Here is a 27,039-nt window from a genome sequence, read left to right on the forward strand (position 1 = left end):
GAGATGTTCACTCTCATGTTTGATGAAAAATTAATAGCCACATAAAAGGCATAATGATTTTAATATTGTTCTTTTTAAAAAAAACAGTGTGTATTATTGATGTTAGTCATTAACTGTCTGAGTGGTGATAAGTGGAAAACCAGAAACGCAGTAACACTGCCCTCTTGGGGATACACGACACATTGTTGAATTGAAAAGAGCTTTATTTTTCAATTATACTGAGACAACAATACACTGTTTTTTTTCTGAAAGCTTTTCTCGAGAGGATGACATCGTAATAAAGCGTCCACCTTTTAAAAATTGCAAAAATATATTCCATTTCCCTTTCACCATACTTTAAGTTTTGCTGTGAAAAAAAAAAGAAAAAAACAACTAACTATGCAAAGATGAAGCCGTAAAAGACACATAAACACATAAAAAGCAATAAATAAAAGAAATTTGTTCTCCTAGGTAGATTGCAGTCATTTAAAATTGGCCAAAAAAAGGTTTAATTTCACATTTCCACTGGGGCACAACAACCAAATTAAACAGAAATCGTTTGCGGGGCTGGAAATAGAAAAAAACACAATCCAGGACATTCTTTCTAATTCTAACATTAGATGCAGTTTCATTGTCCTGGAAAACCTTTGCACTTAAAATGTTCTGGGGGAAGAAAATGTACTTTGTCATGTCAGTGCTGATAAACGGTAAACATTTTACAAGGCAAAATCTGATCGATCTAAAAAATAAAAATCATGAACAAAGCACTTTGAAAAGTGGCAACAGTGTGAAACTACAGATGTGTAAATACTGCCGGCCCAATTTTTTTTTCTTTCACCAGAATACCAATGATAGTTACACGCAGAGGGGAATCTGCTCTTGGAATGAAAAAGGCACCTTCAGTAGTTAACTCCTGCAACAGTAGAAAAACATCACAGTTAGCACTTGAGAAGCCCTTTTCACCGAGGGGCTGCTTACCAAAAACAACACAGAGCAACACGAATGGTACAATTGTCCCCATACTGTGATTAAACTGATATTTAACCAAAGGGAGTTTTTACCCATGATGCAATTTGATTACAATACTTCTTTAGTGGTAAATTGGAAAAGCCCTTAACTGGAATAACTTCGGGAAATTATTATTACATTGAAGATCTCAGGGTCTAAATCTTGTTATTTAGACATTTCCATCCTGCGATCATTAAAAAAAAAAAATGTCAGTACCTTTCTGATGTGAATGAAAAATTCTGTGAAATGTGAATAAATTATGTTTAACAAAGCAGGCCGTGTGTTCTTCTCTTTGAATACAACTGAACTCAAATGATTTGTAGATCCTGTACCAGAACAAAGCGCGCTGATCCAGCGTCAGCAAAACAAAATGCATATTGGCAAAAGGATTCATCGAAGAGATCCAAACAGCCAGAGCAATGAAAACGTTTGCTTATGTGTACCGGAGCTTTGTAGCTTTGATGATATTTGTCTGGGCTTACAATTCTCAATTTTCCCAATAGTCAGTGCTGATAAATATTCCTTTCTTGGAAACGTTCATATGTGCCGAGACAGAGCAACTGTTGCTAATCCTTCAAACATCCCAGAATACCAAATGTAAAAAAAAAACATATACCGTACATTTTTACTTTTGCAAAAGAGCTGCAGAGTACGTGACAATAAGCCCGGTGAGGATTTGCATTGAGAAATCAAGAGAGGCAAAGCACATTGTTTTGTTTAGATTCTTGCAGCGATTCATTTGATAGTGGTGCTTGACAGGACCTAGACAGTGAATTAAATACCATTACAGTTCATGATTATCTGAAAGATTATGAGACGACAAAATGCTAAAAACAGATAAAATGATTAAGACAAAAAATAAGACCAAACACGGATGAGACGACTGTTGCACAACAACTATCCAGTAACTGAACTTTCCTTCGAAATAAAAAGACATTTACAGAAAAAGGTTTGAGAATGCTTCGAACTGTGCAAGAACATTTCAGCATAAGGAATAATCTTGGAAATGTCTGAACATACACGTTAAGGCAAATATTAGCTCCATTCTCCCATAAAGACAACAGTTGTGAGCACAGCTACATTGATGCAGAGAAGAAAAACTGAGATCTGATCACTACTTCCTACTTCAGGCCACAGCTAAATTAAAGTGAAAAGAAATTACAGGTTGTGGTTATTCAGATGCACCTGCCTTGGTACAAATAAATCCAGAAAGTCTACAATGAGTCTAGCAGCCTCTAGAGGTCGGCCTGCTCCTCACACCCAACTCGACCGAGGCGGTTGGAAGCAAGCGACCCACAGTGCCATCCTCCCCACGCTTCACACCCGCGGCTAAAAACATCACACAGTCCAATTTATTAAAAGGCATCTCTGTCACATCCAGCAGAATTACATTAACATGTAACACACGCACTGAAGTGAATTACTGTTTTTCATCTAAATCCCACCTCAAGACCTCAACCCAAAGAAAAGATCATAGAAGATATATAAATGTTTGGGTTACCAACTTAAATACCCTCTTAGGTTTTAAAAACTGCGTGTGAAGTGTTCCATGAAGCAACTTATCATCATTTATCTACGGCATAAATAAAAAAGAGAAGTGTGACAATGAAAAGGCAGTTCATGGTAGGCTACGTGTGGGTGAGATTGACACTAAACGTGCACTAGCACTGTCCTGACACTGGCGTTATGGCGCCTGGTAGGAAGGGTGTTGTGGCATTCCAACATTTCTCAGAAATGAAACAGGACGTTAGCGGAAAGCTACCAGGTAAAATTCCTTATAATCAAAGCCCAAAGAAGCTGGTCTTCACCACAGATTCAGTGGCACGATGTCAAACAACCCTGACTGTTGCGTTTAAAATGTCACGCCATCTTTATAGTGATACTTTGAGATGAAGCTTTGAAGTAGGGGTGTCACGATTCTTCACGATTTGATCTGACCTTCGATTTTAAGCATATAATTTGATTCAGTTTCGGATTTAAACTTCCATTAGACTAATGAATCTTGCTTGTCATCTGTTATTTACCTTGTCAAAAAGTAAAGTGTGTGATATAACAGCAGATTTTGTTTTAGTTGAATGAACCACGCATTGGTCGGGTTCGCAGCGCTATACAGGTTACAAGGTCTACAGCAGCATGAAAATGTAGTTAGTTGAATTCTAACATAATAGTGTTATTAAAAATATATTTCAAGTTCATGTCTGTTAAACTTTTCCAGCTAGAAAAAAAACCTTCTGCTTTTATTCCTGTAAGGGTCATTGTAACTGATAATTGTTATAACTGTGTAATACAGTTTACCCTGGTAGTGTGAAACAGTTTTATTTTCTGACATGGTGATCGTCCTGAAACAAAGATGTATTCAAAGGTGCAGTATATAAGATTTTAGTTGAAAACATACAAAAATGTACTAAAAGTACTGACAGAATGTAAAGAAATTAAAGTTTTGCCGTTATGATGTCTATGTATTGTGATGCAGAGATACTTTACTAAAGTTAGCATGCTAACCGGCCCCCCATCCTGTCTCGGTTCCAAAACTCCCCACAGTGCTCCGAGCTCCAGTTTGGGACCGCTAGCTGCACGGCTAACTGGGCTAACTAGCTAACAGCAGCTACATATGGCAGCAGTTAGCGATTGCGCTACCTATATGCTGGCCCCTAGTTGTTTTCAGTGTGAATGCGACAGGTGGCCAGTTCTTACACGTTGCGCCTTTAAAATGTAATAACACTATTTCAGCTGTCAGATGAGAACAAAACGATGAGTCACGACTATCTTCTTTAACTGCAGAAACCCTGCGCTTTTTGCATCGTGTGTGTTTTTGTTTTTCTTCCAACACGCACAAGAAGGCAAGAATGGAGGAAAAAGAACACTGCAAGAATCACCGATCATGCTTTTGATTTCGATAATTGAAACTGAACGCTCATTTCGATTGATTCTCCACATGGTATTGAAATCGTGACACCCGCACTTCTTGAAGGGTCTTAGTCCTGCAGAAATACAGGTTTTGTACGGATGATAAAATGTGTTCGCAGGTGGTCAGCCAGTCTTCGTGGCACGACCGCGAACATTCATTAATACTGTGATCAATGAATAACTGATGTGATTGAATGATTTCTTTCTATGTTTGACTCTCTGTCAGCAAACGTCAAATAAACAATTTTCTCTGTGTGTTAAATATATAACGACTTTAGTAGCATTTATTTTCCCCTACGATTGATTGTACCATCAATTTAATCCTTTTAAAAATCAACTTCTTTTTTTAGTTCTGATAAGATAAAGAATAGAATAAAAATGCAATTAAGCAGGAAGGATCACATCTGTTTTGCATTTCAGAGAAAAACAAAACAAAACACAGATTTGGCTTTCACTTTGTCATCTGACCATTGTACAGCAGAACAAAAAAATCCAGCCGTTACAGCGATAACTGCGTCAAAAGCCATAATGTTAAAGGGCAACGTTTGATCACGAGTCGGTGGTCTCAGCCCGCTTTTGAAAAGAATAACCTCGCTCCCCGATTCCACTGACACTCGGAGGAGTAAAGTGAAAAGTGTCTCCGTGACTCCAGGACCTGGCTGGGCAGTCTTTGTGTCCGTCAGGAGTCTTTTGGTCCAGTCGTATCACACCCCGCTGAGGGCAGAGGCCAGTTACTAGGAGAGTTCCTGTGCTCGGTCGTAATCTGTGATCAGGCCTTTGATATGCGACAGTTTCTGATGGAGGTACTCGCATCGCTTCTTCTCTTCCCGATAACCGGGAAACTTCTGAAAAGAAAAAAACAAGAGCGTGTCAGTGAATGTCTTCTTGAGTTTTCCAAATGTGACCTTTGTAAACCGTACAAACTTGTTAGAAATTGCTCGTTTCAACCCGATGAATGCAACCCTTTCATGACAAGCTGCTCATTTGTGAGAATTCACCGTTGGCATAGACGAAGCGAACGGAAGGGCATTCGCTCGATGGATGGTGTTGTGTCAAAGTCTGTTACCTTGCTGATACGTACCAGCGTTTCAAAACCTGCATTCTTTCTTCCAGATCCGTAAGTAACAAAACTTGCCTATTATTGATACAAACAGGTGTTGAACTCTGCCTTTTCATCGCACTGAGATCACAAGTTCCTGGTCAAATTGGGATTCTTACGGTTGTTTTTCCACTTCGAACTTTAGCCGTAGCCATGTTGCTAATGCTCTCTGTCAACAGCAGTGCCAAAAGTAATCACAACGATAATATACATTGTTATGATTATGATCTATCCCTTGGAGACGGCCCTCTTCTCTGCTGCTCTTCCTAAGTTTCTTCCAGTTTAAATGATTTTTTGTTGTTTCTCCACATTTAATTCGAGTGCTGTAAATTGTAAAGCCCCTTGAGGCAGATTGCGGCTTATGATATTATAATATTGGGCTATATAAATACAAGTTGACTTAACTTGACAGCCATGCCATAAAATAAAGAAGGACTGGTTGCCCTGAAGTCGGGTAGCAGATGTCGCGCTGAAGCATAATAATCCCTGACTAACATGGGAGGTTGTCCAGGAAGACATGACATGATAAATTTGATTGCAGGTGATGTAAAACTGCTTTAACAGATGATTTTCCTCCTGGACGGCAAACATGCATATAAAACTTGGCTGACGCAGAATTTTCCGAGCAACCGCTGAACTGTATAAATCGTTATGCCAAATTACTCGTGGCGAAAAAGGGGAAGCTGTCCAATCTCTCAGCGAATTTTCAAGCCAAGGTGCACGTCACACTGATAAGGTGGACAGACAGTAACATAACTGAGAGTTTTACTTTGTTGAAGGTTTAGTTGATTTCAGTTAAATATTTAGGCCTGCTTTGAGCAAGAAAACCTCTTTTAAATGTGTAAATTCTTAAATTCCCTGTATGTGCCATCTGATAATGAATACGTTCTTGCGCGAGGCCCAGTGTTTCGTGCTACAAGTGTTACATGAAATGAGGTCAACTTTAAATAATCCTTACTTTCTTATATTTCCGGTACTTTTGTAGTATTTGGTCCTCCATAAGCTGAAAAGATTACAAAAAGGGAAAAAAAAGTGTTAGAATGGGTCTGATCTGTTCACTGTCTCAGTAGAATCAGAGCAGTTGAAGGCTCCTGGATCAGAGCAGTACCTTGTACTCTTGTGTTCCCGGCGAGAGGGTGTTGATCTTTGAGCCCAACTGAACAAACATCTCTGTGATGGCCCCGATCCGGTCATGAAGAGCTCTGTATTCGTCGTACTCGGCACAGAAGTCGTCCTTGTACTGTTGACGCTGCTCCAGTGCTGTTATGGTGTTGTATTTTCTGAGAAAAAAAACAAGAAACCAAACGTTTTGAAGGCTGATATTTAAAAGAAGAAAGCCAATTTCTTTTTCCCCCATCACTCCAGCAGATGGCGCTACAGAACAGTGGAGTGAGAGGCCTGACACGTCACTGATTTAAAAGCATGATGTGTTGACCAGATGTATAAACTTAAGCCGTTCGCAGTGAAAGCTGTGTGACAGCTCATTTACACATGTGTTTTACTTCCCTCTATTTATGTGAATGTTTTGAAGCTGAACGTAACCCTTCTGGGACCAGTTGGTTTTCTTTTCTTCTCAACAACACTGGGTTAGACGATGTAACCTAAACCCCCTCAGTGACGGATGACATCAACAGAGACTTATGCGCACCCACTGATGTTGTGACAATTACTTGGACTTCACTCGTGAATCACAAATCCCCTCTGAATCTGGGATTATAAAACATACAGCACAGTCTGGGTGCGCAGTGTGTATTTATCTTACATTAAATAGTCAGGAAGTTCCTCTGCTGAGGTTCGATTGACAGGTGTTTTCTCTCCCTCATGGGCTGCAGATAGGAAAAACACACACACGCACACGCAGTGAAGAAAAAAGGTTAAAGCAATCCACCAATGCAAATGCGATAATGTGCCCATCATATCAAGGCTGATGGAATAATTTATCGCTGCCTCCGATAACAGATCTGATCCAAGGCAAGCAGTCACGTCAGCAGCTCAGAGTGGGAGGCAATGCTGCCTGCTGACTCGCTCGACCGTAGGTCACCCAGCTGTTTCGCAGTCAATCATCAACAGACTGGAGCGAGGAGTGAGGACTGCAGCGCTGAGGGAAAGTGTTGCAGTCCTAACAACACTCACTGCTCTTTCAAAATGAAAATACATGAAAGCCTCTTTGTGGGCTTCCAGAAGCAGCTAGTACTACATTGTTTGAGTTATACTTTTCTAAATAAAAGAGGATAATGTCCTGGCTCGAACAAATAATCCAAAACAGATTCATGACAACACAACTGGATACATGAAGTGTGACGACACCTTAGAGAGAAGACAGTTTAACGGTTTTATGGCTTTTTTTACCTTTGAGATTTTCTTGGTTCTGCTTCAGGTCCGGACTGGTCTCAATCCAGTCAGGTTTTAAGCGCTCTCGTTCCTTGTCTTTGTGCTTTTTGGACCTCTTCTTTTTGTGTTGGCCATTGGCGAACTGCTGGTCAGTGCAAATGGATGAGTCGGTGTGTGGGAGCTTGGAGCTGGGTGGAGTAGGGGCTGGCTCCGTCCTCTCCACTTTAGGAGTAGTAGAAGTCGCGCTGAGTTTGTGCGGCGAGTACAGGCGATTTGGACTCCCCTGGTGATGATTGTTGGTTTTGTCGAACTCCAGTTTGATCTGCACGCCAGAGTTTCCATGACCGGAGGAGCTACGAGTCCCATTAGTGCCGTAGTCTCCATAAGAGGGCGACTGCAGAGGCAAACACTGGTCTAATAGTCTTTGTTTTTTGGGGGTCTGAACGTTGGATGGGTCTGAGGGCAATGGGCGTTTCTAGGATGGAAACAAAGAACACAGTAAATTATTAGCTTTAACTCTGACATGTTAAAGTCCCAGGAGCTTTGCCAAAGAGCCTGTAGCATGCACGTAAATATTTTCTCTAAAGGGGTTCCTTGACATTTTCGGAAATATGTTATTTTTGCGAATCACATTCTCCCTTCTCATAGTTGCACGGTAAATATAAAACTATCGCCAGCAGCCGTTTAGCTTATCTTAGCCTCGCTACAGCTAGCCTTCCTCTGTCCACCGCTAACACCAGCTCGCATATTGACATGTTTTGTCTAGTTTGTATAATCCAAGGTTTTAAAAAATGTAAATATAAAAGCTGTTTTATTTTTTTCTGTGATTTAAAAGTACTATGTAGGAGCTGTCATTATTTCCACTAAGGAGGTCATGTTTTCAATCAGTTTGTTTGTTTGTCGGCAGGATTACACAAAAACTACTAGACAGATCTACACGAAACTTGGATGGAGGATGGGTGGCAGCCCAGAATAGACCTCCTTAACTTTTAGTGTTGAACCGGATAAACAGACAGATCCACTCATCTTTTTTCAATTTCTTTAACATCGCGATTTTTTATATTTATTGGTTTTCTCAGGGAATAATGCATTAAGTTTTTTATGTTGCTGGTCTCTATGAGTGCATACAAAAGGGAACTTTTGGGCCTTGGTTGGGGTTTGTGCTCCACTGAGTTCAAGTTACTAATTGTTTTCCATAATCTTAGCGCGTAGGGATCTCTGGGCACCACTTAATTAGATGCGATATCGACTCAGAGGGCTATGATGCGATGATAAAACAATATCAATGCTTCCTGATGTATTAAAATATTATATTATAGATAAAATAAAAAGATTAATATAATTCCATTTTCTTTGCTTTGGCTCAGTCTTCCCTACCAAAAACTGAAGAAGTAGCCGAGCTACAACATGAACACGACACACATATTTAATCATAGCCAGGTCTTATAACGTTTATACAGGAAATCATAATGTCTTCTCTTCATCAAGATCTAATTTTTCAAGAGAGAATCACAATGCTTGTCTTAAAATGCAGTCAAACACAACTGGTGTTTGTTTTTGGCTGACCCTAAAGTTTAAGTTTTGGCCCAAGGGAAAAAAGTCATGTCAAAACAATAAAGATTTTACTACCAGTTATGTGCCAGAGGATTTCTTGACAGGGACCAGTACATTCATCTCTCTGTTAGTTGTTGACAACTTCAGAGTCAGTGTGCCGTGAAACCTTAAAAACCAACCTAACTAGCTCCAGCCACTTTACAAACCATATTCACCGCACAAGACATTAGAGTGTTGTCCATCATTTTAATTTTACTCACAATAAGAATGTGAATAAGCATTTTCCAAAACTTTTCCTAACTTCATTCCTTTACTTTAAGCGACTCACAGTTATGACCAAATGTACAGCAGTCACATCATAATTCCAGTAAAGAGGACATACCCTGTCTGTCCTTATTCTGAAGAAAGAGGAAGTAGAGGAAAATAGAATTCCCTGAAGATGAATAATTACCGTGGAGAGATTCTTGGCAGGACTGAGTTGTGAAGGAGAGTCCCCGGGAGTTTTGTGGAATGAATGGTTGGACTGGGGACTCTTCAACTGGCTACTGTGGATTGGCTGAAGTTTCCTGAAAGAAAAGATGGAAGAACACACGGCACCTTCAGTTGGACAGTAACTGCGAGGTAAATGGCCCGAAAAAGCCAAACAGGAAGAGGCAGTATGTAGGTCATAAAAGCGTTCAGCGGCAGATTTATGAGAAAGTGGATGAGCAATTATCATTCATTATGACATGCAGGGAGAAAAGACGTCGACGGCGGAAGAGGAAATAATCACTGACATTACAAAACCGTCAGTCTTTTTTTTGTTTGTTTCTTACTTCGATCAAAGCTTTCTGCATGTTTGTGTGGAACTTTTTGTGTCTCTGGTGATGCAGTCGACAGGAGGCAACCACAAAGACTAAACAGAGTCCAGTGAGCAGAACAATAGCAGCAGATTTCACCTCCTGTAGGACCAAACCCTCTTCTCTGGTAATCTGCTTCCTACAGCTCCTTCCTCAAACAGACGCCACAACAAGTCACACTCCCCCAAGAGGATTCATGAAACCCTTTTGAATCACATGGTCAGTGTTCTTGCAGTTCAGACGCATTAAACAACTAATATTTTAATGACAGTAAATAAGAAGAACCTACTCCGAGAAATGAATCAACCAGAGGAAACAAATCTGTGAGTTTGCGGTGTTTACAGGCTATCACAGTTTTATCACACTTGGCGAACAATTTGATGACTACAATTGTGAGCTTTTTACACTTAGCAGGGGTGGTGAACAGAGGGGGGTTGTGCAATCAGCCAACATGACTTGCGCTTTTTCCAAAAATGCTCATGAAGCACATGGCCCGCATGTTTACTGGCAGGCAGAGAACGTACGGGGGGGGGAGGATGCTCGCCCTGAAAAAGCTCAGCCTTGCTCTTCCATGCTAATGCCATTTGGCAACTCAGCGCATGGAATATTTTCCTCTTCTTTGATGTGTCCATTAAGGGGATTCATCAGTGCGGAGAAATAGTCACTTAGAAGCGCCCCTTTTCAGCGTGATCACAGCAGACTTCTGCATTAATTCAGTGGCCTTTCTGTATCAACGCCAGCACTGTCAAAACGCATCCATCCCCTAGTCTTTTCTGCATTATCTACATAGAAACGGGCCTCTCAAGGTCTGAAAGAACTTTAAAGCAACAGTTTGACAATTGGGGAAATGTGCTGTTTGCTTTCCTGCGTTGATAGAGATGAAGAGATGAATTCCAGTCTCACGTTACAGCTACAGCCTGAGGATGATTAGCTTATCTTAGCTTAGTTTAGCGCAAAGACTGAAATCAAGGGGAACAGCAAGCTGACTCTGTCCAAAGGTAACAAATACCTCTGCCAACACCTCTAAAACTTGGTTCTTTGGGAGGATTTGACATATTAATTAGTGATCTGTAGAGGTGCTAGTAGGTGGATTACCTGTTACTACCTGTCTCCAGTCTTTATTGCCAAACTAAGCTCACTGGCTCCTGATGACAGCTCATTGCATTAATGAAGCAACGCTATTTTTTGATAATGTCGATTGTGGTTTGTCAACCAAATGCAGCCACGCTGAGCCCAAGAACAGTTTCCCTAAGGGGACAGTAAAGTGCATTGCATATTGCATCACATTGTATTGCATCATATCATATCGTATGGCATGGCATAATTAATTCAGTTACTGGTGTTGTTGTGTGTTAAATTATTAGCTGTCGATTCTGAACACCAAAGTCACACAGTTACACAGAGTTATTGCTGGAGGCAACAGTGGAGCAGCACCTCCGTGTTCTACGGGGTAAAATTACAGTTTTTTTCAGTGGACTCTGGTGGCTTTGAAAAGAACTGGATAATGGCTGTTTCCGCTTAAACAAAACAATCTGTCTCTTTGACCAAAAAAGTTGTCAGACGCATCTAAGCCTGTCAATGGCTAAATCAAGCACCTTTTGTCCATGTACTTCAATGGGCGCATTTGCCTCCAAGGATCATGCTGCAGTCATTGCGGCTTCTTTTTTGAGACTGAGCCCTGGTTTCAAAATACGGTTAATTTTGCTTTAACACCCACCTGATCAGGAGCCTATGGATGAGTTGCTTCTCCTCTTCTAGATATCCAGGCCAGTCTCTCTGCACGTGTCTGTAGAGCTCATCCTTCAGAGAGTAACTGTGGTCTTTAGGGTTTAGTTTACCAACCTGAAAAACAGACGGTTCCTAATATGAATAAATCAACAGACAGGGGACATATTACGCAGGAAAACAGGCCGGCTGGGGTCATAAAAACACCGAACTGTGTCAACCTGCCGTGCCGTAACTCCACTTTGTATTTAAATAAAACAAGACCTTTCTTCGGTGGATCTGTATTGCTTCTGCGGTAAACAGTTTAAACCCTGCCCTTATACTACTTAATCCTGCTGATACAAATCTAGGCAAACCAACAACTTTCAATTCCTAAAGTAGTCAGAGCCCAGCTGGAGACACCCCACCCCTCTCCTGTCAAAACACAATCTTCTCCTCCAAAGATAATTAAAGCACAGCCCTAATTACAGCTACCAGCAGCGGTACAGGCTCCACTTGACGACTACAGTGGGACACTCAAACGTTGTGAACACAGGAAATAAGCCTGAAATAAACTTACCGACAGCACCTTTTCTAGAGCTCAGTGTTATAGCTGTGCAGCAGCCGTCTGTTCATTAGTATCATTAGCAAACAAGTTGGGGAATAATATATGTTTAAATCCTCTAAAAATAAGCTGAAACATTCGCTTTGTTTGTATTTTCTTCTCCTTGTCGCATCTTTCACCATCAGTCCACAATGTGCCAGATGTCTTACCTCATCCAATACTGAGGTCAGGTCAGCCTTGTCCTTTGGACTGGCACGCTCCCTCTCCAACCACAGTAGCAGCTCGGGTTTCCTGTAGGGCTTTAATGCCAGTAGATGAATGATGCGATCCCTCAAGGGCCGGTGAGCCACAGGGCTGGCAACCAGGCTCCTCTTGTTGCTGGGGGAGTGCTTGTTGCTGCTATCTGAGCCTGATACCAGAGCCTGCTTCCTCTGGACCTTCACGTACTTACCTGAGATCAAAACAAAGGGACACACAGCAGAGTCTCAACGTGACGTTTCCTCTGTCAATTGAATCGAAAAGTTATCACAGCAGAAAATCTCAACCTGTGCCTGAATGGCCACACAATCGCACAAAACTAGAGGGGAGCGAGGAGATTATAACTGATCTGATAAGAGCGTTCACATACGTTGACAGTATCGTGTAATAGCAGAGCCAACATATCATCCCTAATCCAGTCCTCGGGCCAGTTATACAAATCACACCCTAAGTTTGAAAGAGACCTCTGCACACAAGAGACAACCTCGTGCATTTGATCTTCATTATCTCTCCATTGTCATGCAATCTGCTTTATGCACGCTCAAACGATACCGAACGTGCAATACATTCAGCCCAATCTGAAAAGGCGATTTACACACATAAAAACAGAAAAAAGTGGAAAACAGTGAAAGGGGGGGTTTGAGAAGTAGGTTCAACCTACTGCTGAGTAAACAGAGGAGCATGGAAACTGAAGTGACTAACACAGAGAGGCCCTTTCTTCCTGTTGCAGTACTAATTCAGTTGGACCCGGTCAGGCAGTGCTTATAGATATCTGCAGACCGTAATCTCATTACAACATTAAGCCATACTTTGGAGGTTTCTATAGGTCAAAGGCTAACGGTGCTTCCAAAGGGACAACATGGTAAAAGTATCATGTGTGTTCAGTGACAGCGTTCAAACTGAAGATATTTACAAGTTCAATAGTTTAGAAATATGTTCTCATGATAATAAGAGTAACGTTCACAGCAGCATTCCTTGTAAGATACAATTGGAATCACTTTAAATCTACTATGCAAAACGTGACATTCGTGCTGTAACTTGTCTCAACAATTACCTTAAACCATGCCATGAGGATTTTAGGAAAATGTCTTCCTTACACTGAAACAACCTGCACTGCCACTTTTCAGACAAGCAGCGACTAGACGCGTTGTTTGGCGGTAATAAATTGAAAGAAAGCTCGAGGGAAGTTTTCAAGACTCGCATGCCAGTTTCCCCCATAATGACAGTGATGTATCAGCTCGGATAACTGGCGTGCTTTTACAGTGTTGTGGGCGTTTTTATGAGCAATGACCAGACACTAAACATAAACTAAACCTGCAACAGTGTATCCTTTACAGAGCAAAGTCGTTACAAAAGCTCAAGAGGGCGAATCACGACTTCGATACGTATTGAATTTAGTTTAAAAAAACGCTTTTCCGAGGTGTGCACCCATTTCCGCTGCCTTATTCGTCAGTGTCTCCTCTTGCCTGAACTTTAAATCATACATTATTATGTGAACTCTGGACGTTTCTTCTACTCTGAAACCTGCAATTGGGAGTTTGTATATGGACATTCTTTCTGATGAGTGTAGCATTACTGTACCATAAAAAGACAGTCGGTCACCACTAAACAGCTGTGTGCTCTCCACTGCATACGGCTCATACGTTGATCCATAACGCATATATTTTTCTCTTTCTTGTGTCCATGAGAAGAGAAGTACACTCATGAGTTATATTCTATAACTGCATGTTTCTAACAAGGATCTCTTTAGACGCGTACATGTGCTCTGAGAGACTTTATCTGCAGCGAAGCACGACACGTAATGTTTAGGAGCCAGTTTGAACGACTGGCTTCCGCAGCAATTACCCTAAATATCACGTTGTAGCCTTCGTCTTCACAGTGCCGTCCCCATTCATAAAACATAATCTACACAAGCAGTTAAATTCACACAGGTCCTCCTCATGTCACGAGGCCTCAAGGCTAGATCATTTATAAAGTTGAAGCGCGGTCAATTTAGTCGACAATTACTCTAAAGCCACGACAGAGAGGCAGTGAATAAGAAAATTAATTGCAAGAAAGGAGATCCTTCATGTCGGGCCCAGATCACTTCAGGTTAAGAGTGACCTCTTCTTCAGATGAAGTGTTTTATCAAATGGAAATAAATTAAATTCCAGTTAGTGTAATTACATCTTAGGCAAAACTTCATCAGCGTGAGACTTGTTAGCACATACTTCTGGCAAACTCAATCACATTAATGGTGCTGGCAGGCGAGTTGGCACTCTGCCTGAGCAATCTGGTCAAAATGAAAGGGAAAATTACAAGAAAGAGCGGCATCCCTCTCGCATGAATAATTGCAACGCAGCACTTTGATCAATTATGTGATAACTTCCACACCATATGGCAATTATCAGCAGGATGAAATGGTGAGAAGCGCCGGTTTAGAAGCTTTCCGGGAACATGAAAACTCTCCGGTTATCTGTCCTTGATCCCTACGTGCTTGAATGTTGCCATGATGCAGGCTGGAAGATACAACAGAATGTGGATACAGCTATTAGGCAAAGGCTTACTTGGCCCCGGCTTGATCTCAATCGCTGAGCGGCTCCAGATGTCCTTCTCCACCTGAGACATGCGCTCCCGGGTCGTCTGGTACGAGTCATCTGTCGCACAAACTGTGATCTTGTCCTGAATGCTGCCCTGGCCCTCCAGGTGATCCCTGCCCTCCCTTTGAGAAAGCGAAACAAGAAGAGAGAGAAGATTTAAGGGTTTAAGCTTACAAATTCTCTGGCTCAGCTCAATTAACTGGCAGTCTGTCAAACAAAAGTATTAGAGATTCTTGCTGAAATACAAACTGGGCTCTTTGACTTGTCCGCATGCACTAACACTCCTGCGTTAAAAAGCATCAGTTTTAAAGACCGAAAGACTGAAGTACAAATAAAGCAGCTCTAATCTAAAGCTTTAATCAACCCTTTGACCCTGCATAACCCCAAACACTACCTCTCTGTTCTCACTTATTACTAGTCACACCTTCGAGGTCAGTTGCGTCATGACAGCCTTCAGGGGTTATTGTCGTCTTGTTTGAAGGCAGACAGTCGTACTGATTGTTGTCGTAGGACTGAAGAGAGAGGCCACTGTCTGGTAAGGCCCCGCGGACTCACTCTGACACTAAATTTATTACCAATTCCTGTGTCGACTGTGGAAAGAGTTATGTGTGCTGCTTACCCTGAGACATACTGGTGAATGCAGTCGAAGCTGGACTGAGGTTTGTCTTTGCTGTCGCTCGACAGGTAGAACGTGAAGACTCTGAATCCATCAGGGGATTCGGGGGTCGGTGCCGGGATCTTTACGTACTGCAGAGACAGATATAAAACAAAAAAACAATCAGTATCATATCATTCAAAAACATTGAGAAATGTATAACAAAAGGTACAAATCAATGACTCATGACTGACTGAACAATGGCTCGTGATGGTTGAATGCATGAATTAATGAGGGATCCACCAAGATTTCCTGTCATCTGATATGCCCCAAGTTTGTTGAATTTTGGTTACATAAAAGTGTTATGTGGTGTGCGAGCTCGGAGAGACGCCGTCCTGACCAGAGGCCACTGTGCAAGACGGCGCTTCAACACTGGTAAGCCTGAAATCACCGGATATTTTTAGCAAGACATCGGGACATTTTCCGGTCGTGTTCGTGGGCAACAGAACCAGGTAAGCCGAAAAAACATTATCTTTCTAGAACTCTGACCAAGTGATTTTCATGCTGAAACCCAATCAGACCTGAAGCACAGCATAGTCAACGTACAACTGAAAATAAAGAAACGTTTCCTCTGGCGATGGGGTTGTTCAGAGATGAAAAGCAAACACATGGGTCTGAAAGCTGAAGTTTTATATGACTGGAATCATTTATGAATCAGGTAATTTTGGTAGTAAATCAATCAATGATAGGTGTGAACTAATCACATAAAGTCATAGTAAGTTGATCTATTGTTAATGTTTGCAGCAGGTATTCAGGTAATTAAAAAGCCAAGTTTATTTTGAGCCTTTCACAGTTACAGTGCTCTGCAGCACACTCCGACATGAGCGACATGGGAGTTGTTGCTTGTGTGTATCTGCTAGCTAGCATTACTAATTTGAGTGGTGACTTATGCAATAAGCAGTTTTAGCTCTCCCAGATGCAGCCTGATCTGATTTAATATAATCTGAAAGTGGAAAAACACGGGATAAAGTAAATCAACAAAAGCAGCTTTTTTTTTCCTTTCTTTCTTTTTTTTTTTTTTTTATCGAAAGAGATTGGCGCAATCTGTGAGTCGCTGTTTTTTGTGACCTAAATAATCTCCCACTTGGGCCAATCACAGAGGCCACACAGCACCTCCCAGGTCAGGGATGATGACCTGCAGTCAGTCATGGGAGGAGCCTGTCTGAAAGGCAAAACACAACAATAGTACAGCGGACAGCTTAGACGATAACCTCTTCTGTCACAGACTGTCCACACGGCACACAAGCCAGCGGGGTGAGGTCCATCTCCGTCAGGAAAAAAAACCTGTTACATAAAATGACCCAAAAACCCACTTCCTCTAAGAGGACAGTTCAACATAGAAAGTCATTAACCAACAGGTAATATGACCTTTAAAACACATTTGGCAGAGACTCTCTTCTGCACCGCCTGCAGCTGTGTTTCAGCCTGAAAATGGCCAGTTTAGTGCTTTTGTTGATTGAATGTCCTAGATTCAACAGGAGCCAGATGATTACCAACCATCCTTCACGGGCATGAATACGTGTTTACTGATGAGTTGCACCTAATGTGAGATGGCTGCAGCAGCTCAAATATTTCCTCTCCCTCGCTTCTTTTTTAGCAGCAGACCTCGCGGTTCCACCTCGGGCCAAAGCACACAGGCGCTTTTCTAACTGCGGGTCTCAAGAAAAACAAACGTCAGTCAGCTGGACTTGAAGCCGCCTCTTTAGTTATCAGTCGCAAGTGATTGATTATAAGCTGACTGGCTGTGAGCACAGTGTCCCTGGCAGATGTGGCAGGCAGGACTATAGCTGTCACAAATGCCCAGTCATGCAGCAAAGCCATAAGCAGTTTTTTTTTTTTTTTTTTTTGCAGCACGGAGCCAATGAACAGCTCCTCTCCTCGACACCCCTCCTCCTCCTCTTCTAAAACCCAACGCATGCCATTCACCCTACCCCCATCAGCCTCCAGCTTTCCCTCATGTGCACAAGCCCACCCATGTCAACACAAAAACGCAAAGCAGCCCACAAGGCCATGGACACTTGAGACACACAGCTGACCATTAATTCTGACCTATTTATGTCTGACCGTTCACATGAAGTGGTAAAGCGCAGCCCCGCATATGTCCGCTTTGGGTTTTTTTTTTTTTTACGCTAATTAAGGACGATCAACCGAAAAAGCATCAAAGTGAGCGGGGGACAAGAGGCGAGCTGTGTCCTCAGGACCTATTACTTAGAGTAAAGTAGTAGCCGCCTCGACCAAAATTAGAAGCAACAAGTCACGTAAACTGGGTCACTGAAGTAGAGAAAGCATGCAGAAGAACTGCGCTCAATTTTAATTTTATTTTTTTCAAATAAGAGTGCTGCGGAACAAAAGACAGCTCGAGAAAAGATGAGAGCGCACATTTACACACATTTAGCATCGCAATAGTGCCACCACGTCGCCTCTTTCAGTCGATGGCAGCAGCATGAGCCCCCTCCAGCCATGCATTAGATTTGCCTGTCACCCCCATCCATGCCACCGTGCACACTTCACATTCTAATTCTAATCAATGTCACTCAGGTCAGACTGTTCAGGGGTTGCCCCCGTTTTATTCACAGCTTCCTTCTCAAGCTTCATAACCATATGTCATTTAACCCATTAGTTCCCAGTTCCTGACTCGTAAAGCAGAAGCCTGTCTGGACTTAACCCCGTATGTGCAGCACGAAACAAAAAAAACGTTGAGACGTTGCTTATGCGCTTTCTTGCTTAGAGTTAGTTTAAGGGGCTCTGTGTAACAATTTGTTGCAATTAAGTTGTACCAATCACTTTTTTATTGGTTATATTAGAGCGGATTGTAACGAGACATGAAATATGAGAACTTCCCCGTCTCTATAATAAAGTCTGTGAACGATTGTTTTAAGTTGTTTAATGCTGTTGGACTGTGGATTTCTTTGTGAGGGACTCAGTTGCACTTTAAACGTCTTCAGATACAGTGCGGCATATCGCCAGAGTCGTCCCTAACCTATTGCCAATTGTAGCTGCTGTTAGCTAGTTAGCTCTGTTAGCCGTGCTGCTAGTAGTTCAAGCTGAGATCTCGGAGCAACAGGGAGGTTTTCACATCGCTAGCACAGGAGCATATTGCAACAATCAATATATTGTTATTATGTGGTCTCCATTTGTTTGGTGGTGATGGAACACTGAGGACAGGGTGCTTTTCATGAGATGCTCCTCCTACTCTGCTGTTATTACTGCCTATGCTGTCTATATTTTGCACTTCAGGAAATAACATTGCGTTACCTGGTCAAGATGAACACATTTTCTACTGCATACCAAAGACGAGAAGAATCAACTCGAGAACTTTGCTGTAGTCTGAACAACCAGACGTTTACAGATGGCGTCTATAGAAAACACTGATTATCGCAGCCAGTTTATGCAGAGTGGCCTTTTTCATCATCCTCCCACCCAGACCAATGAAATTAACTTGAGGTGTTTCAGGGACACCACTTGACCCAACAGGTTTGGGGTCCTGAACCTGCTGTCAGTCCAGTAGTAGGTGTAGATTTACATAGAGACGCTGAGTCACAGACCTCTCCATATGGAGATTTGGTCTGATCCCCTGAGGCTATGTGTGTGTGCGCGTGTTGTCGTTTTGTCTTTTTTTAGGCAGTGGAAGCCCCACACTCCCACCGGGCCACATGATGCAGGGAGTCAGGTCAAATATTTAGCAGACGGTTTAGGCCCCTGTGTCAACAGAGAGGAGTGACTATCAGTCAGAATTTGTACAGTCACCACGTACAATACAAACAAACAAACAAAGATAAATACAAAGATACTGAATCATCTCTGTAAATGTGAGCAACATGGTTAATGAGTCACAAGAAATACAAATAGGAAAAAAAAGCTCTTAAATAGACAGAGTGCAGTACTCTCAGGTCAGGGACTGGTGTGTCAGTGAGACTTCATGCACATCTTTGAGGACTGTGACAGCAATTAATACAAACTTAATCGAATTGAGGGATCTTTTAATATGAACAATAAGAAAAGATGGAGTTTGATGACGTTGTGAAGTACTGTGCGGTCATGGGAGTTGTTGTCTTCATTATCAAACCAGCTGTAAGCAATATCTTTTGTGTTGTAAAGTGTTAAATAGCTCTGTATTCCAGCAGTAATCACTGTTATAGAGTGTTTTGGTAGTAACCCAAGTTTCTCCTCCTGCTTGTACAGCAAAAGAGAATATACATTTTCTGGTATCTTTGCCCGCTTTATCCAATCAGGACAGAGAACTCCATAAAGAGGCGGTCCTGTCTGCTCATAAACGTGCAGAGATCTGCTTGCTGCGAATGCAAAGCGGACAGTTGGCTAAACGACCAGAACGCTTACAGCAGCTCTAAAGAAAACAACATTGATGCTGAGAGACATAACCGATTCATAGACGATGTCGCATATTAAAGTTTAATTCACGTCACATGAAGTCACGTCTATTCATGTTATGCCATTTAATTGTAATGATATAGTTGCAAGTATCGTTAGCCAGCCCAGTGCTGACTAGCAAGCAACTTGGAAGACTTTGCTTCTCACACACTGAAGAAGTTTGAAAGGAAGTTGTTTTCCCAAAATTTTAATGCGGAAATGTTACACATCTTCCTTTAAGTGCATTTTTTTCAACAGTTCAATGTTATGCTTCCATTCAGTATTTACATCCAGATCAATACATGATGTGTAATACACATAAACGACTCTGGTACTCTGGGGCAGAATTGAGACATATAAGAAATATTCTCAAAACATCGGATTTGCTCAAGCTCTTTTATTTATTTCTTAATCGTGTGTCACTGTAATAATGAAGATATTTGTTTAAATTCAAATGTTTTCTGACATATAATTTCCTCTTCCTGCAGTGGCAGTTATTAAATCAGCAGTATTTGTCCACACCGGAACGAGGGAAAGAATTAATTTAATTGCTCATGCTCCGTATTATTCTAATGATGATTGCGTGAGTCCTTAATCTGATGATTAATTAATCAGAGGGAAGCTTAATGTGGTATTATTGTCATTAGAGGGTCCTGTTAACATGGGTCAGTTTAATAAAATTCAACCACTTCACAGAAGCAGTGAGGGCTGCGTGCTGTTATGCCACACGTCATGACAATACGGGTCAAGTTTAGCCGTTGGACAGTTTGAGCAACCAAATGGCATCGGAACGACAATCCTTAGCACCTTGTCAGTGCAGCCCCCCATGGAGCGGACAGGCTGATACAATAACTGCCTCTGTGGCCACGACCCAGCCACATCTGCTACTTCAGGGCCTGTGTGTTTGGAGATGTCAAATACTTTCAAGCTGTTATAAGGTGTGAACTGGACTGGAACAGAAAATCTTGGCAGGGGGCTCAGCAGTTCAGCGAGGACAAAGGACACCGTTGGTGATGTCCTTGTTAAACTTCATCTTTAACTCCCCGAGCATGTTTGAACGGCTCATCTTTGATGGGGTTAAACAGAGTTCTTAACCCTGCTATTTGGTGAGGAAAGGAAAAACTAGCTTCACCAAAGAAATCTGCTCCCCGCTCAGCGCTGAGCCTTTTGCAAGCCAAACATCTGCAGGGAAAGATGAGAGGATAGTTTCTCTCTGTGTCTTTTCTTTTCTTTGCTCTGCAGACGAAAACGAGAAGGAAAGGTTCCCGGCTCTGGTATTTGGCATGGCAACACTGAGATGGGTGCAGGCGGATGGATATGTGATTTACTCTGAAGTCTTTGCCTCCTGCCCCTGTCTGTACTGACACTAGTTACCATTGTCTTCTCATCTGAGCCTACTCAGCCATAGCTGCTCTGCGAGCTGCCCGTCTTTTGTTCTAGCGTCTTCCCCCACAAAGCTGAGTGCAATGGGCTGTCGGCCCGCCTGGATTATTCATGAACAGCGGGGACGTGTGGCTGTGTGTTGTTGGAGGGTAAAGGGAGGGATTGGGGGTTTGGGTGTGTATGGGGGGGTGGGGGGGTGGTCGACTGTGGCTCCCAGTAGAGCCAGTGCACGAGGGGATGGCCCTAAATAGTCTTCCTTTAGGAATGTACCAAGCAACTCAGCAGAGAAGAGGGGGATGGATCCTGTTATGGAACAAGTGTATTTGTCCTTATTTCCTCTTTATTTAGCTAAAGCACATCGTGTAATGGACTCCACAAGTTGAAGGAAAGACTCGACTGTCAGCCGTGTTTCCTGTCACACGCAGTCAGGCAAGTGTACCATTGCCGACAAACAGCGTCTCGCAGAAAACGCAGGGTCACATTAATTATTCGTACCCACTGTCCCTAAGCTTTGTACAGTGCGATCAACAATTCCACTGTGACTCATTTGTTTAAAACAGAAACAAACGCGTGACATCACCTCTTACGGTCTCATTCGGGCTTTTTAGTGAGCCGGGGTGGATGTGGTGGTTCCTGTGCTCGAGGATCTATTCATTGAAGGGGGGTTGGTAGAGACAGGAAAGCAGAGGAAGGAGGGGTGGGGACTGACGGGAGCTAGTGTGGGGATATGGGGATGGGCAACTGTCGAGCATCCCCCAAAGGTACGGCCTGTTATGCCAAGCAGAATCAGTCTTTTTTTTTTTTCCAAGGAGCTGGAGCTAATCTGTCAACCTCGACAAACACTCTCCGTCTCCCCCACCCCCGACACCCCCACTTGCACCCCCCATTTACTGTAGGGGCCTTCCTCTGGAGAGATGGAGATGTTTTTAAATGTCCCCTCTATTCCAAATATGTAAACTAGGACCATATTTAAAAGAAAACAACAATTAGACATACTCTTTGTTTTTTTTCTGCACATGGATTCCCCCCCTTGCCTTATTTGCATTAACTGGAGGTGGTTTGGAAGTTAGGAAATTCCCTTTACGCACCGGTTATTAGACCTCGGATGCACCGACACCCGTAATGTGTTTCCCTTGTCGATTCTTAGCTGTTTCACTGGACCAATCCCACAAAAACCACTTGGAGCGTTGCACTATAGTCCCATTACTGGACTTTTCTCTCCACGCAAGCAAGGCAGTCTGTAATCCTTTAACAATTCACAGATTGTGCGCTGGAAACTATGTCCAAACCTGATTAACTCGCAGGGAAACCTCAAACCGAACTCGCTGAGCTCACAATAAGATAAATCTGGTGAAAAATACTCCCATAAACCTGCCAAAGCTCTCTGTCTTCAGGCGAAACAACAGCTCTCTGGTGCTGCTCTCGAGCTTTAAAGACTCGTCGCTACTGTAAACACAAACACTGCACGTGCGCACTCGCAGTGTTTGTGTCGCTCATTTCCTGTTGTGCTGCATTTTTAAAACAGAGAAAGAAAAAATGTTTGTGATGAGGCTCCGCAGAGGCCGGCAAGGGAGCCGTCTGAAGTACGTTCATTATTCTCTATTCTTCTTATGTCTATTTTTACAGTACCAAGAGACTTGATGGATGACTGGATGTAGGTCAGTTAAATGGCAACTTCTATATAATAAGCTAAATATGTGTAGATCCTAATGATTCTTGATTGTAACATGAAATAATAAGCACAATAAGCAAATAAGCCCACATAATTCTCATAAAAGATGTATGAGGTTTCGCGGATGCCGTGTTAGTGTTTTGATAACAGCAGGAAAATGTAGTTACTACACACTGTCTTCCTGATTGGACTCAGATCGTCAAGGGGCTCATCTATTTTTACTGAGCAATGGTTCAGTTCCATATATAAACTAGACATTTTTAGTAAATCAGCTACACAGGCCAGTGGCAAAACATCCTGGGAAGTCGGCGAGCACACAGAAGCTCCTACTGCCCAAAGATTTATCACCGGTCTTAAACGTCACGTAGTCTGTTGCGTTTATCAGTAAAACAGCATCTCCCTGCACCCGTTCAATTCATCTCTCTGCAGGGCTCCAGACTGCCATCATTTAGGCACATTTTGTCGCCATTTCTGGAGAAAGTGCGACTACATTTAAGAAGGTGCACCAGGGCGACTCTAAAATATATAGGTTCCGTGTGATTTTGATATTCAAAAATCATTGTATAGCATGTAAGACACCAAGAGTAGCTTTACCGCTTGTAGTTTTATGCCATGGCCAAAGAACAACAACAACAAAACACCAATGACGACAATAAATTGCACATTTCGCCATGTATCCCAGAGAGGAAAAGGAAAACTTCAATTTTAACATTAGTTGTCCATTTATCATCAGTAATTTAGTTCATATGGACAAAACACGAATAGTCTTCTTCAGTAAGGAGCTTTGTTTCCACTGGTAGAAAAAGTTGGTCTGGAGCCCAGCTATGCCAGGGCTGTGGTCTACGATTGTGGATTCATCTGTGGATTATTTTGTCTCGATTCGTTGTTTTGTCTATAAAAATGTTAAAGAAATGACGTCATCAAATGTCTTGCTTTGTTCCCGACCCAAAGATATTCAATTCACTGTCACAGTGAAGTAAAGAACCAGAAAATATTCACAATGACGAAGTTGGAATGAGCACGTTTTTACTTTTCTCTTCAAACTGATCAATCAACTGTCAAAATAGATGGCAGTTAATGTAATAGTTGTTCTGGCAATATCTTACAGTTGTTCCCTTTGTGTCTGTAACTAACAACCAATCAAACTGTATTTAAATTTCCCCTCTGAGTTTCTCTCACTGAGGGGTTTCCCGGGCTGACGGTTACTTATTTAGTCCTAACAGTCCCGGATTAGCTCAGAATGTAAATAAACAGCAAACATGGAGCCACAACAAGTACACCCATCTCTGTTTGAATGTATTTTTCTAATACTGACAAATTCAAGTTTTTTATTTCCCTCGAGTCAGACTGCCTGCTTTTCAGTTTGTGCTATTGATTTTTTGATCTTTTACAGCACCCTTGTAACCATAAAACACTGCCGCGGTCACCATGGCATCCTCCAGAATCCCTTGTTTGAAGGCGAAGAACACAATAATGATAGAGGGAGCTAACTCTCAAAAAGTCCTCTTTATAACTGCAGGATCTCATGAGGCCTGTTCCTAAAATATACTGTATGATCCAAAGTTCCTAAGGCCAACTGCCTCTGCATAAACACTGTGCCTCAGACGAGCAGCGAGCACAGAGACTTTTGCCTGGCTTAACACATCTGGATGAATAGAGCGGCGTGTGCCCTTTCAGAAACACGTGGGACAACTCTCCCTCTCACTGCTATGCCACTGGGAGAGGACGGCTCTCAAACCACATTCCTGTTATTGTTATTCTAATTAACTTCCAGAAAAAAAAAGGGGGGGGGGGGGGGGGAGAGGAGAAAAAAAAAAAGCTGTGTGCATGCACACATACACACTCGCACACTGCAAAAGCTTATTTGCAGTGCGAGCGGGGAGGCGAAGCAAAGCGGCGTGGTGGCGGGAGGTAGAGTCAGAGCAGCCGTGTGTGAGATAGAGGCCCTGATGTCTCCCAAGAATTCAGCCAAGGCATGGGGTGAAATGGCAAAATAATCAAGAGGGCAGGCAGGAGGGAGCCCAGGGGAAGCTCAGCCTTCACACACAGTCGTCATGAGAATATCTTTAAGAGCGCCTCCACATTCCCGTCATCCCGACGCTGCTGCTGCTGCCTTTATGTGACAGCTGTGCACATAAATACAGACAGGGCCATAAACAAAAAACAATTACTCTGGCGACTGCAATTCAACATTTATGAACTGCGGAGGAAATGAAAACGGATGTCACACCTGACACAGCACAACAACCCGGCGTTCAAATGTAATATTCAAATTTACCACAACAGTTTTATTGCACCAGAACACTCGGCTGTAATCGGCGCTCTCTGGAAGTAGAAAGAAGGAAAAGTGTGCATTTCTAAAAACAAGCACTGATAAAACACATTTCCTAATCGATATGCACCCTGCGGCATTGATCTAATAAATAAGAAGTTACACAAGCATTTGTTTCTTGCTAAATGGGAAATAGATCATGCCAACAAGCAGGCGCCGCTGCCAGCCCTGAAGGAAAATAAGCACTGGGATGTGAAATTCCAGGCCATGGGAACCCAGACCAGCTCTGAATATATTCCCTAATCCCTGCTGATTATTTCAAAGTAATCCAGAATCTAATTTCTTTTCAACCTCCAGCTTCAACAAAATGTGAGAGAGAAAAAAGAGTGTCTTCTATTTCTTTACGGTTGCATCACATTCTGCACCTTTTTAGATTTTCTTTCACTGCTCCAGACGCTCGCTATCGATCGGACCCATTCAGTTCACTTTCCACCTGCTATCATCCGGTTTTTAGGGTCCGTTCGTACACGATTTAGGTGCGTAAAAGCAGAAGGTGAGGCAGATTCAAAAGCAGAATTATTTAGCGTAGGTTGTGCGTTTCCACAGTGGCCTCAAACCTCGGAGAGCTCGTGTCTTTCATCGCATGATTACAAGCTTGCCAAAGCAGTTTACAATAGTAGGGCTAAATGCTGCAGAGTCAGAGAGAAAGGCAGCCGGGAAAACCTCAGCGTGCTATTTCTCGATAGAGGCCTCGGCCCCTGATGCCACCGAGCCCTGGAGTGAGGCCAGGGCAGTGATTTGAAGCATTCCTCTGGTTTTTGTGGTCCTGGAAGTGCCCTCTTTACAGGAAATGTGACATGAGCCGGCGCGGACAAAGATCAGAAGAGAAGCAGCCAGGGCTTCTGTGATGGAGCTCTACAGCTGGCAACTGTCAGTGGACGCAGAGCTCCTCGCCCGCTGCCCGTGACCTCTCAGGGCCTCATGCTGCTTTTGAGGAAGGGGATGAGCTTCGGCAGACTCTTATCCATCAAATAATAGTCAGGGAAGAGGCCTAAATGTGTGATGCTGTAAACCTCCAGCATGGAGACACAGATACTGGTGATCCCCTCGGTCTGCTGGATGCCAGACTGCCATGTTCACCAACATCCTCCCCCCACTAACGGCTTAATCTGGCCTCCCCCACCACCACCACCACCACCACCAATGGTTGCAGCTACCTCATTAATGCCCAATCGTCCAGCTCGGGGACTATTGTCGGAGGGGGAGGGAGCTCCTGTGCTCGAATTCCGCAAAGCAATTTGAATATGTAATGTGCCAGCCGAGATATAATCACCAAATCCTATTCAGTGATTAAAGAACACTTAAATTGCACTCACTTAACATTTCTTCACAGAAAGACTCTCATGAGCAGGTTAATCTGCGGCTCGTTTTACAGATGTTTCGTGACATGTTTACACATATTATTTGTGATTTTGGACACGTTATGGTCGCTGCCTGGATCGGGAAAAATTCCAGCGCTCATGTGTCATTCCTTTATTTCGCATCTTTCATGTCTGCACACAGACAACAGGCATGGAGGCACGGGGGCTCCCTGGGGTTCGCTAACTCCCCTACCTCCTCCCCCTCCCTGAACAAAGCCTCCCCAGTTGCGAGCCTGACCCAGTAACCTGGCTAGCAGCCTGGGGGTATAGCGCACCCTGTCTTAGGGCTTCCAGGACCCGTGTGAGCACACAGGGCCAGCATTTGTGTACAGAGCAAAGTCACTTTCGTCAATGCAATCGGCTCTTGCGGGGATTAGAACAGCTCCTTTTAGACGGGGCCGATTGTGTGGTAAATGTGTAGTAGCCTAGCAGGCAGAGCCGGGCA

The 27,039-nt window shown here is 42.8% G+C and overlaps 1 protein-coding gene across 1 annotated transcript in view; it reads right to left on the reverse strand.

The window, feature by feature from the left end:
• Positions 1–185: 185 nt before the first annotated feature.
• LOC115586700 (RNA polymerase II elongation factor ELL) overlaps positions 186–27,039 on the reverse strand; it is a 30,617-nt gene continuing 3,763 nt past the window's right edge. The window contains exons 3-12 of the mRNA XM_030425964.1: positions 15,443–15,570; positions 14,791–14,945; positions 12,196–12,437; positions 11,435–11,559; positions 9,330–9,444; positions 7,343–7,799; positions 6,756–6,819; positions 6,102–6,273; positions 5,952–5,996; positions 186–4,739 (exon numbers count right to left, since the gene is read on the reverse strand). Coding sequence (XP_030281824.1) covers positions 4,629–4,739; positions 5,952–5,996; positions 6,102–6,273; positions 6,756–6,819; positions 7,343–7,799; positions 9,330–9,444; positions 11,435–11,559; positions 12,196–12,437; positions 14,791–14,945; positions 15,443–15,570 — 1,614 coding nt within the window. The 3' untranslated portion in view covers positions 186–4,628. The remainder of the gene's footprint in view (positions 4,740–5,951; positions 5,997–6,101; positions 6,274–6,755; positions 6,820–7,342; positions 7,800–9,329; positions 9,445–11,434; positions 11,560–12,195; positions 12,438–14,790; positions 14,946–15,442; positions 15,571–27,039) is intronic.

Source organism: Sparus aurata, chromosome 8 (genome assembly GCF_900880675.1).
Source record: "Sparus aurata chromosome 8, fSpaAur1.1, whole genome shotgun sequence".
NCBI classification, from domain to species: domain Eukaryota; kingdom Metazoa; phylum Chordata; class Actinopteri; order Spariformes; family Sparidae; genus Sparus; species Sparus aurata.